The sequence below is a fragment of the Nanorana parkeri genome, unplaced genomic scaffold (genome assembly GCF_000935625.1).
Source record: "Nanorana parkeri isolate BGI_ZX_2015 unplaced genomic scaffold, ASM93562v1 scaffold38, whole genome shotgun sequence".
NCBI lineage: Eukaryota > Metazoa > Chordata > Amphibia > Anura > Dicroglossidae > Nanorana > Nanorana parkeri.
The window spans coordinates 2,352,516-2,364,727 of record NW_017306306.1 but is presented as its reverse complement, the minus strand read 5'-3'; the positions used below and the strand labels follow the sequence as shown (position 1 = coordinate 2,364,727).

Sequence of the window (12,212 nt, the reverse complement as noted above, 5' to 3'; positions counted from 1 at the left end):
GCCCCAACCCCCCCCCCCCCCTTCTTTAACTCTTAAACATATTGATGGGAAAGGAGCATATGGAAGCCACAGATTTTTGGGGTCTCCCATGTCCATACATGGCTGTGCTGAAAAATGCATGACGGGTGCACCTGGTATGAACAAGCTCTAACACCAAATTGACTTGTAACCAAAACCTCCTCATTATTAGTTGGCAAGCTTGAAACATTTTTGATACTTCCCTTTCTAGCAGACCGTAGTGGAGCATCTTAATCGATTTGCCAAATTTATATTATCACCTGGATTTTGTGAATTCTCAGTGTAGAATTCTTTCATGTATGGTTCCACTGCTAAAGTGTTCTTGAAGTTGACTATTAAGGGGTTGATCCAAAACAATTCAAATTGGATGCAAAAATCCACACCTGATATACTGTGTGCATCGTGGCGCTTTCTTTTCTTCAGATAGTATGGAAGTATTCTATTAGGTTCAGCTGCTTTCATAATTGCCCTGTACATAGGCAGGGAACATTCACTAAAGGGTTAGTTTACCCAAACTTGAATTTCAGCTTTAGGTTGATGCTGGAGAGTTGACTTCATCCACATGCTGCCTGTTTCTTCTTTGAGGGACTCTGGCACAGGCCATATGTGTATTTTGAGGGAATCTTGTGTCGTAATCTATCCACCCCACTCCAGACCAGAATCCGTGTACCTATCGCACTCTGAACTGCTGCTCCATGAGATCAGAAGTGGGTGCAGCAGGTGTCAACGGGTGGTTTCCGTCAAAGTATAAGTAAAGGATGAACACCGGCACTCCAAAGCAAACCCAGTACGTCTATTTATTCACGTACTTGTTGCAAATTCAAGATACAACGTTTCGGGGTCTCACAGGATCCCCTTCACTTCCATCCTTTACTTATATTTTGAGGTACCCTGGCGCAGGCTGCCGGTGTCTTTTGAGGGACCCTGGCGCAGGCTGCCGGTGTCTTTTGAGGGACCCTGGCTGAATTGTGAACTCTGCTCCCAGGACATCAATCTGCATGAGTCACTTTCCTATTACATTTTCCTCATTGTCATTATGCTATGGACAGTGCAGCATGAAGAGAGAATTAAAACATGAGAAACAAGAAAGCAGTGGGTGCCTCAACCCTTCAACATCTATAAAACTGAAGTATCCGTTTGAATGAAGTGACCTTTTAAGCCATATTTACACCTATCCTACTAGCAATCATCTAGTGAATGGAGTGGAAGTACATTTTACAGGCAAAGTCCTGATTAGCACCAATCTGATGTTGAACATCTTGGATTGCTCTGCCATGCTGATATTTGGCCAGTGCCTTATTCAGTTGGGTCATATGAGGCTTGGGCAAATACACTAGTCTCCTCTGCCTAGTCATATCTAGCAGCCAGGACTGCTGGGGCATGACTAGCTGGAAAGCCTGGTCTTATTTAAGTCAGTGTAAGCTTGCTTCAGTGGATTTCTGCATCCCTTCTGTCTTGTGATCTAGTTTGCTAGTGCATTGTGGCCAACCATCCTTCCTGAATCGCACAACATAGTGGGTGAGTTGTTCAGCTAGCCATGGCCGCTGCAAGTAGGATGATCTCAATATAGACACAACCTCACCTGTAGTTCTGAATAGAAAAAAAATATATATATATTTTACCAAAGAGGAGGTTATGAAAGGCACTGGACTTTTTTTTCCCCCCCAGTTACATTTAAGGGTGAGCCCCCTCCCCTCCCCCCTCCACACAATTTGGCTTTACCCATTTTATGGTAGATGTACGGAGGTTATATTGTGGATGGGGTTGATGTCAATGAATTCCGACTAGATGCTACAGTTTCCATAACGGAGAGAAGATGGAGGCACCCAGGCGGCCTTGTTTTTGAATCGCCCTAAAACATTTTTGGGTAGAAGAACCAGATAATAGTCTACCTCCCCTACCCTCCTCAACTATATCACATAAGAAATAATTTGCTGTTGCAGTAAAGGACACTTCAGCGGCAACAGGAAATCTGGTCTGGTGACATATTGAATCGTTATTTGCTGTCGATCAAGCATCGTGTATGGGGCTCATTCCATTGTCAGGCCACATTGGTACTTGTCATGGGAATGGCTTGTGTGACACTGTAGCTGTATAAAAAGGATGTGTCTTGCTCACCTGGTCAAACACCCGTCCCTCACTGCACTTTTGCCAATTCAATCCATTTTAGATGTAACCTCGGGTATGGTGAAAGACCCACCGGACGTCTTGGACAGGCAAAAATGCCTTGACGCTCTGGCTGCTCTCCGCCACGCTAAGTGGTTCCAGGTTCGCACATCATTTTACTTTCTTCTTGTAGCCTTATGAGAGATTAGCACTATCACTGTTTTAATTTGTTGTATAGTTACACGCTTGTTTTGTAACAATGTTCCTTTTAAAAAAACGAAAAGAATGAAATGACCAGAAGCATGGAATACGAACTTTTCAAATGTGTATGACTTCCATCCTGCTGTTTTTTCATTGCCAATTTTTGTTTGTTTTTTTGATTTGCTCCATTTAATTTATTTTTTCCTGGTCATCGAGTAGTCATTAATGAAAGACTGACTCATTATTACACATTTTTAATGTTCCCATCATAGACTGTGTTGTGAATCTGTATTATTCCATAAGGCTGCAGAGTATCTTTGCTTAACAGATAAAATTATAACTGCTTCCTGTTTTTAGCTTTAAATGATTATTTATATTTTTATTTCAATCTTTTAGCGTAGGAAGTGAAAGGTACCAAGAACCTATTTGGCATTGTGACTTTGCTGTACCGCAAAGCCACAGCACAACGCCAAACAGATTCTGGCCACCTTCCAGTCCCTACTTGTGTTTTTTCATGTTTTTTTTTATTTTTGGTTCATTTTTTTTTTTTTCTAGCTAGAACTTTGTTGTTTTCCAATGTAAATGTGATTTCAATTCCTTTTTTTTTCTTTTTTTTTTTTCTTAATGTCTACAAGGCTTGCGAGTCAAAGTTAACAGGAAATCACAAAATGTAGTGGGTTTTTTTAATTTATTTTTTCTTAAATGAATAACCGTCTAAAATGCCGCAGAGATCGGCAGGCACAGCAGTGTGCTTCCCGTAATGGTGTTTTAGTCTCATTGATCTGGCCAGATGATGTTGGTAACTTGTTACTGTTCTTGTATGCAAGGCTAGAGCCAATGGTTTGCAGTCCTGTGTCATTATCATCCGTATCCTGCGTGACCTGTGCCAGCGTGTGCCAACGTGGTCTGATTTCCCAAGCTGGGTATGTACTTTAAAACCTGTTTGAAGTGTAAGCTGTGTACTCTACTTTTGTTTTAAAGTTGGTCTGTATTTCCACACTGTGACTTTAGAAGTGTTGAAGGCCAGACCCCTTGTACATACAACCTGTACTCTGCTGGTCATAACATGTAATGGTACAGTTTAATCATCGGCATTGAAGAGATTGTGTTTGATCTACAAGTGATTACTTTTACCCCTGCTGAGCTAAAAAGAGAATGATGGCCAAACCCTTTTTGGCATTAGTTCTCTTTTAGGTCATATGAGTACATTTACTAATGTCCTCCTGTGACCCAAAACTCAGCAAATAGCAGGCTATTGCCCGTTTATATACTGACAGCTGCAGCCGGGAAGGAACCCAACAATGTTATCGGGATCCAGCCGCTGGCTGATTGACAGCTGGCTCTGCCTCTCTAGAAGCAGAGCCAGCTGTGCCCGCCCTCTCCCCTGATCCTCCAGTCAGGAACGTAGATGGTTAGGGATCCCTGCGGTGACTGACACTCGTCACTCTCTGCAGGGAGAGGATTGTGAACCAAGTGATCAGTGGTTTGTGATCGCTCAGTTCCAGGTCAATAGAGCTGGCTTATGACACAGTGCGGCGTCATATGTCGCCTAACTGTGGGGATAAGTGCATTTCACTCATCCCATAGTTCTCCTTTTAACACATGCTTAAGCATGGCTAGTAACAGATTTCAGTTGTTAGCCCATAACAGGAAGTTTTTTGTTTTGTTTTTAATGTGGCCTAGACATTCACTTTAACAGGAGTAGCCTGTTCTCTTACTGTAGGAAGGGTCACTTGGATATTATGTTAAAGGAGAACTATGAGATGAGTGCTTTTCACTCACCTCATAGTTCTAGCCGACCTGTGACAATGAGACTGTCACAGGTCGGCTCAGTAGATCGGGAAGTGAGTGAACACATACCGGCATTCGCTCACTTCTCAATCCTGTCACGGCTCTCTGCCGTGGCTGGGTTCCCCCCCCACTCCGATTCGCCAGCGCTGACTGGCGGAACAGACAGGGAGGGGGTGGGTACAGCTGGCTCTGCCTCTAGGTAGGCAGAGCCAGCTCTCACTCACGCAGCTGGGCGGATCCAGACATAATTGTCGGGATCCGCTTCAGCTGCGGCGTCTCAGTATACCGTGAGCTGTGGCTCGCGGTATACTGAGCTTTGGGTGACGGGAGGACGCTAGTTTGTGTCTTCCCGTTACCCTAAGGAGAACTATGGGGAAAAGCCCTAACCCCATAGTTCTCTAACGTTCTCCTGAAGCCCTCTGCAACCAATGACAAATCTCTTGTGTAGAACAGTAGATATTTTCCTCTTTCCGTTCTAGTGAGAACAGTTCAGGGTTAGATTCACAGTTGGGGTTTTATTGCTGCGCTTGTGTGGGGGAAGAATATTCTTTTTCTGACAGAAATGTTCTCAGATGGTGACACAGCACTTACTGTAACTCTGTCCTTCCCAAGACACAAGAAAAATGGGAATCTCACATATACTAATCCGTTTACTGTGACCTGTTTACTGTTCGTTACGGCCAGCATTGTGCGTTTTTCAGTGCAGTTGGGATCTTCCACAGATGTACACTGCACATATATTTTACAAAATGCCTCATCTCTGCATTCTATAGGCAATGGAGCTATTAGTGGAAAAGGCGATCAGCAGTGCTTCTAGTCCCCAAAGTCCAGGAGATGCCTTGAGGAGAGTTTTTGAGTGCATTTCATCTGGTATCATTCTGAAGGGTAAGTCTGGTAAGTCTGGATTTTAATGTATCTTCCTTATTTGATTAAAGTGTAGCAGCTGTCCATGTCATATAGTAAAGCCTAAATCCATGTTAAAAAAATAATCATGTTTTTCCCCAGAGGTGCTAAACTGAAAGCGAATTCCATAGAGACCTTATAAATGAGGGACTTCTATGATAAAGTAGGATTTGGATTCATGAGGGATCAGTAGTGATTCGTATTGTTGTGTAACTTGCCAAAGTGTTGAAATGGGATACACATACCCTCAGCAGGCTCAGATGGCACCATATGATATCGCCACCTGATCCAGCCAAGAGGATGAAGTGACTTATTCATATAGGTTCCCTCAGCCAAAGGCAGCAATGTTTCTTACTAAATGCAGTCACAAATAATGTCTCTTCGTGTTGGTATACTTCTAGTAAAAGCTGATCTTGGGTTTTGTCAGCTACATTTCCTGTCTTTAGTGCCCTGGAACAAATACACATCTCAGTGTATTCAATAAAATACTTTGTGCAGATCCATCGGCTGTCAGTGGAAGCATTAGCAACTAGGAATGTCCGGATACCACTTTTTAAGTACAAGTACTTGCCCTCATGTACTTACCGATACTTTTTCTTAAAGGAACATGTGACATTTTTTTTTTAAAGCAACACAGACAGAACACATCCCCCACGGCAGAACAGTATTCTGCCTTAGGGACATATGTTCTGCGAATATATGTCTCTAAAGATGAATTCTTCTCACCAGGCTGCTTGTCGATCCCACCCGGGCGACATCCACGTCCGGGCTGGCGGTGCTGCGACACGGCCTCTTCTCTGTCGGCCGACCTCACCGCTGCTGGGTCCCCCGACCTCCATCCTTCTCCCGGCCCAGTACTCCCCTGTTAATGGGTGTCAGAAACCCCCAGCTTCTATCCCTGGAGCGGCCGCTCCGGCTCCAGTGTTCGTAGTTCCGCCCCTGGGGCTGTCCATGGCTGTGCCAGCGCCAGGAAGGAGGAGATAAAGAACCAGACAAGCACTGCCATAGGCAGCTATCTGCAGGTCCCCACAAGCACGAGAACTCAGATAGCCGCTGCTGTTTAAAAATTTAAAGGGCCTGTATCGGCCTTAATCGGGTAATTTTCATGAGTACAAGTATCTGTATTGGGACATCCCTATTAGCAACATGTAAAATGTCACTTCCTGTTTTCAGTTTTATTTGTGTGGCTCTGTCAAATGTGATGTGAGCAATGATGCAAAGGTGAAAGTAACATTGCCCACACTGATTTTTTTTTTCTATCTATTTCTTTTTTCTGACAGCTGGCCCAGGCTTACTTGACCCTTGTGAAAAGGATCCTCATGACACTCTGGCTACAATGACTGAACAGCAGCGGGAGGATATAACCTCCAGTGCACAGGTAAATGGGCTTGGTCGTAAAGGGAGCTTGTCACATAGAAGAGCATGGTAATCTAATCACTGATCAGTCCTACATAAAAGCTCAATGGACGATTCTCCAGAATAAAGTTTCTAACTACAGAAGAGACGTAGGTGTACTGGTCTCACTTGAGGCTGCTATCGCAAATATCCACCCCATACACAGATGCATTTGTCCTGGAGCAGGGTTTCCATGCAGTAGTTGCCAATTCTTTGTGCGCTTCAGCATAGGACTAGATCTGTGTGCAGTGGAGGCTGAAAGGCCTGATTTGCGCGTGCACTAACCATTCTGAGTGCCTGACTAGTATTTCAAAATGCTGACACTGGCGTTAAATATGCTTTGCATTTGTAAGTGATAAAAGTAAAGAGTTTTGTGGGATAACTTAATTGGTGTTCTGCAGAGTGACTGCTTTACCCTCTAGGGCCCATTTGCAGGATGTGTTATAGTAACACACAAGTTCGGCTCCATTCACACGGTGTGATCTGGCATTTCTGTGGCAAGGCGCTACGAATTCCTGCAGCAGGAATGCCAGGTGTCCCCGTGCCCATCGATGTAAATGACAGGGTGACTGCGTCCGCATGCAATTGTACATGAACAAACGTAGAGTTGCCTTGTCGCACTCCTTACCGGAACAAACCCAATCAAATAAGGGGGGGTGGTTGTAATGACTGCAGATGGCACCGCCAGATAATACAGGTAAAGGGATGTCACCAGCACACCAAGAGTATTGTAGTCCAAAGTGCTTGTTTATTTAAAACGTCCTGTCATCAGAACTAGCACTTTCGGGGCCGCGCAGGGTCCCCTTAATCAGGCTCGGTGATGAGCCTGATGAAGGGGGCCCCGAAAGTGCTAGTTCTGATGACAGGACGTTTTAAATAAACGAGCACTTTGGACTACAATACTCTTGGTGTGCTGGTGGCATCCATTTACCTGTAATTGTACATGGGCGCATCTATCCTGTGTCCAGCGACAGTCCTCTATTCCAGAACACATGTAATCTTACCATGTACTATTACATGCGGACTGCTACTTACAGATGCATCCTATGCCACCTTACTATTTACTTCAATGTGTACAGAGGCTGCATCTGACCAGGGACACCTGCTGCAGGAATATGTATCTTCTTGCCACAGGAATGCCGGATCACCATGTGTGAATGGAGATTAACACATAATACTACAACACACATTGTGAATGGGCCCTAAAGGGTAAAGCAATGAGGAATATGTTGATTATATGCACTCTGCAAAACACTAATCAAGTCTTCCTCCGGGAGCTCTGGTTTCCTCCCACACTACAAGGACATGCTGGTAGGTTAATTATCTCTGGTCTCAATAGGGCCCTGTATGTGTTTGCAATAAGGACCCTAGATTGTTCTTTGAGTGCAAGGACTGATGTGAATGTGCACAATGTAAATCCCTGTGTAAATTGTCGTCGTCCCTCTATAAATAAAAATTCCCCAGCTCTACCCAGAATTATTCATGAGAAGGTGATTTGACTGCCAATCACTAACCCTTTGCTTTGTTTTTCCCCTCGCCAGTTTGCACTGAGGCTCCTTGCGTTTAGACAGATTCACAAAGTTCTTGGTATGGATCCGCTGTCCCAGATGAACCAGCGCTTCAACATTCACAATAACCGCAAGCGAAGGCGTGACAGCGACGGCGTGGACAGTTTCGAAGCCGAAGGGAAGAAAGACAAGAAAGATTACGATAACTTCTAAATAAGGGCGCAAAGATGCCGACTCATGCACAGCTTGTGCTCCGTTTCCCACAAAGATACATTTCCACTGACAGAGGTCTTCCATCGTGTCTATGGCAGGGTTACATGTCCTGGCACTACTTGGGTGTCTTGTTGTTACCTTGCTCTGGACTATGATGTAGAACCTCTGGGGTTGTTAATAGATTAAAATATTTGTATAGCTGTTTAAAATTTTGAAGCGACTTTCCCCTGGCCAGACGGAAATATATCCTCGGACACAATTCACTGTTCAGTAAGGGTCAGGCACGTCTTAGACGTGCCATCCTTGTGTCATCTGGATGGGCTTTCTTAGTTAAGTTTTAGGGCAACTGGGATGCCCACTCACTCCCTGTGCAGTGTCTTTTTATCTTGTAGTTGTAGTATTTAATTTTCAGTTGTGCTTCGGTTTTGTGTTTTTTTTTAATTTGTATTAAAAAAAAAAAAACTATATAACAATAAAAGGCAGCAGGGGAAAAGGGACCGCTTCCATTAGTTGTAAGTTACTTTATTAGATATGGCATGAGCCTTCACTAATCCTTCTGAGTTTCTGTAAATCTATACACATGTACGTATTGTGTGAGGACTAAAACACATCTTTTTATTTTTTTTTTCTCGTGTTACAATTACAGCAATCGGAAGTAAAAGTTTTTGGAAATCTCGTGGCATTAGTGTCAATGGTTTATCTAGTTGTAACTAAGGCAGCTTCCTGTCTATTTGTTTGCTCTTAGTTGTGCTAAGGACAGAGTAAAGCTAATATATTCCTTTGTTACGGTATTTCATACACTGACACTGCCAGTACTGCATGAATGCAGGGTTTTTTTTTTTCTCATTTTATTTTTTTGAATAGAATGGCTTTTATAGTACTAGGTCTTTGCAAATTTACTTCAAGTGTTGATGTACAGCAAAAGGCTAATGTGAACGAAGCATAGAAGCTCAGTGAATTTTAAGTCACCTTCCAAGGCCCAACAGGCACCGTATCACAAGTCAGTTGGAACTGTGTGGCTTGTGGGGATGTTAGAAAGATAATCTCACTCAAATGTTCAAGTTTCAGCGTTGGTTGAAGGATGATGGTTGCATTTTTGTGCAATTTTTGGCTAAGTCCCAACATTTACTTAATACATGATTGATTTCTGCTTTTGTGACACCCCCTCCCCTATAGCTGATCTATGCTGTACGGCAAAGCGTTTGTGGACACCCGACCAGCACTCCTGTATGAGCTTCTTGGACATTCCAAAACCATGGGCATTAATGTGGAGTTGCCCTCAGTTTGTGGTTCTAAACCATTCTTCTGAGAAGGCTTTCCACTAGATTTCGGAGTGTCTTTACGAATATGTGCGCTTTCGGCCAAAAGAGCATTTGTGAGGTCAGGTACTGATGTTGGCTGAGAATACCTGGCCTGCGCTCAGCGTCCAATCTTCCTGAAGTTGTTCAGTAGGGTTGTGCAGGCCAGTCTGGTTCCTCCACACCACACGTGTCAAGCCCTGTACAGGTACACTTAAAAACAAGGTCACGCAGGGACTCCTGTACACACACGCACAATCACAAACACACAAAGGTTGAACTTGATGGACCTGTGTCTTTATTCAACCTTAAATACTATGTAGTAACTATGTATGTCCTTCTGGTGCTTCCCTTGTGCACAGGGACACAGTCCTACTGGAACCAAAAGGGGCCTTCCCCCAAACCGTTACCACGATCTTGCAAGACAACTGTCTCTAAAATGTCTGTGCCCTTTCAGTGGAGACGCCTCAACTCGCATGCTTCTGGCCACATAGGTAAGCATGATGGTCAGGTGTCCACAAATGTTTGGCCATATAGTTAGTAACCTATACATTATAACTACGTTTGTGTGCCCCTGCTAATGTTTAGGATATATAATTGAAGTAGTGATGGATTACAGGCGCTTGCTATAGCTGTAACCAACTGTGTTGGGTGCTCAGTCTTGTTCTTAAGCAATCACAAATGGCAGCTTTACGCTGTACTGTCCTCTCTGCCACTTCCATCAAATGCATATTCTATGTCTAGGAGAATGCAGTAGTTCCTCTTTATCTTTAAATGTCAAATTGCTAAGAATAGAGCAATAAAAGGGTTGGGGTGGTGACCACCACACTCGGCCTCAGTAGAGGGGATGGTCTGCTACTTGAAATTGGAAGAGCTCATTGTAGCCACTAAGGTCTACTCACAGTGCATAGTAGAATGCAGGAATGGCACCCATAGTTTAATGTCTCATTGGGATAAATAGAGCAATAAAGAGGTAGAGTTGTGACCACCACCACAGATGCACCTGCAGCATAGGGCAAGGTCTACTACTAAAAATGGAAGAGATGAGTGCAAGGTGTATAAGCTCTGATTTACACCCGGCATGGGAATTTCTTTCATAGTGGCTGCAACTGTTCTTTAAATTTGATATTAAAGTTAAAAGATTTTGAAGCGGGTCCAGAAGCTGATGAAATTGCATACAATGGATGCTGCTCCTTGATGGTTAAACATTTTAGTTTCCTGCAGAATCAGCTGGTCCCCTAAACGTTGTCCCTGATATCCTGTTTTAGGGCAGCTCCTTTCTATGGAGCCATCCTTGTGTGTGCTAGTAAGCTGTGTGTGTGTGTGTGTCTCCACAAACACAGGAACAACAAGGCAAGGCACTCCCTGCTCCTCCAAGCTAGTAGATGGACTGTTGTTGGAGACTGCTCTCAAGTACAAGTCATCTTGTACTGGACAGGAAGTTCAGGGAAACCAACATGAGACATGGAGCTGTTCTGAAACTTGCCGGCTGTAATTGCTTGGGCAAAGATGTAGAGAAATACTTTGCTGGGTGATGTATATTTGTTTGATCTGGATTCATTATTGAAAAACAAATTTCAGTTTAGTATTGTTTAAGAGCTTGGTCACAATTCCATAGTGCAGCCAGATGTGTACACTTTGTATTACTCCTACAGTATATTGGGCAATTGCATATCTTGTAAGACCCTATACACACATACATCTGAGGTGGATCGGTAACAGCCTTGTAAACTCCTGTGTAAGTCGCCCCGCTGTCTTTGTATTGCGGTGTTCATAGGAATTTGCACTTGATGAAAGCAGTATGAAGCGGAGTCGTCTTATATTCTGTTTGCTGTTTCAGTTCCTTTTGCTGACCAAACTAACTTTGTACCTTTTTTGTTTTACATTTAGGTACATAGTTTTGGTGGCAGTTTAATTCATATCGCAAGTTAAAGTTCTTCTGTAGTTAAATTGCAGCCGTCTCCATTGCTTGGGATGTCAACTAGGCTGACAGGTTCACTTTAAAGTGACTCTAGTGTTAGGTTAAAGATGACAATAAATGGTCCCCTTGCCAAGAAGAAAGTTCATATTTAGAGTAGAACTCCTGGCAAATTAAGTCTTAACCATTGCAGTAGGGCTACCCCCTCACTGCAAGGGTTAAGTGCTCGTTTTGTGTATGGAGCTCACCCTAATCATGATCCCAGCTTGCTCCTACACTGCTCTTTCCAGTCTGTCTCCTCCTGTTCAGCGATGGTGTGTCCCTCAGTGCCCTCATGCCCTATACACTTTATAGAACATGACACGGGGCATTAGGCTGCTGGAGCGGAGGCTGAAGGGAGCAGTCTAAGAGCCAGCCAGGATCAAAGCTTAGGTGTGTATAACCTTTTATTTTAGCTCCTTAGACAAAACGAGCACTTAACTCTTGCATTGTGGGTATAGCCGGCCTGAGGGAAGTATAAACTGGGACAGGTACAGCCTGTAATTGTGTGCAGCCACCTGTACATCCCTATTACAGGCCATGACTACACACCAACCTGAACCTGCACAGCTGTGCAGGTCTAGGTGAATGCACTTTCACGCAGACAGTTTGCATCCAAGTGCATGCACAGATGTGCACGTCTTGGTGTGTCACCATGTCCCTGTGAATAGGGCCTTAGGGTGCACTTTGTTAATTTTTTTTATTGTAGCAACAGGTGATTTTTAAAGTGTCCGTGGACCCCAAAAAATTATTTTCATATATAAAGGTTTAGTAGCTGAATCGCCCCCTGGCTTTTTACATTCTTTGGGTACTCAAGAACTG

At 43.7% G+C, this 12,212-nt stretch overlaps 1 protein-coding gene across 1 annotated transcript in view; it reads left to right on the top strand.

Annotated features, from left to right (window-relative positions):
• ZFR (zinc finger RNA binding protein) overlaps positions 1–8,810 on the top strand; it is a 67,021-nt gene extending 58,211 nt beyond the window's left edge. The window contains exons 17-21 of the mRNA XM_018570537.1: positions 2,189–2,286; positions 3,153–3,248; positions 4,890–5,001; positions 6,300–6,397; positions 7,956–8,810. Coding sequence (XP_018426039.1) covers positions 2,189–2,286; positions 3,153–3,248; positions 4,890–5,001; positions 6,300–6,397; positions 7,956–8,135 — 584 coding nt within the window. The 3' untranslated portion in view covers positions 8,136–8,810. The remainder of the gene's footprint in view (positions 1–2,188; positions 2,287–3,152; positions 3,249–4,889; positions 5,002–6,299; positions 6,398–7,955) is intronic.
• Positions 8,811–12,212: the final 3,402 nt, after the last annotated feature.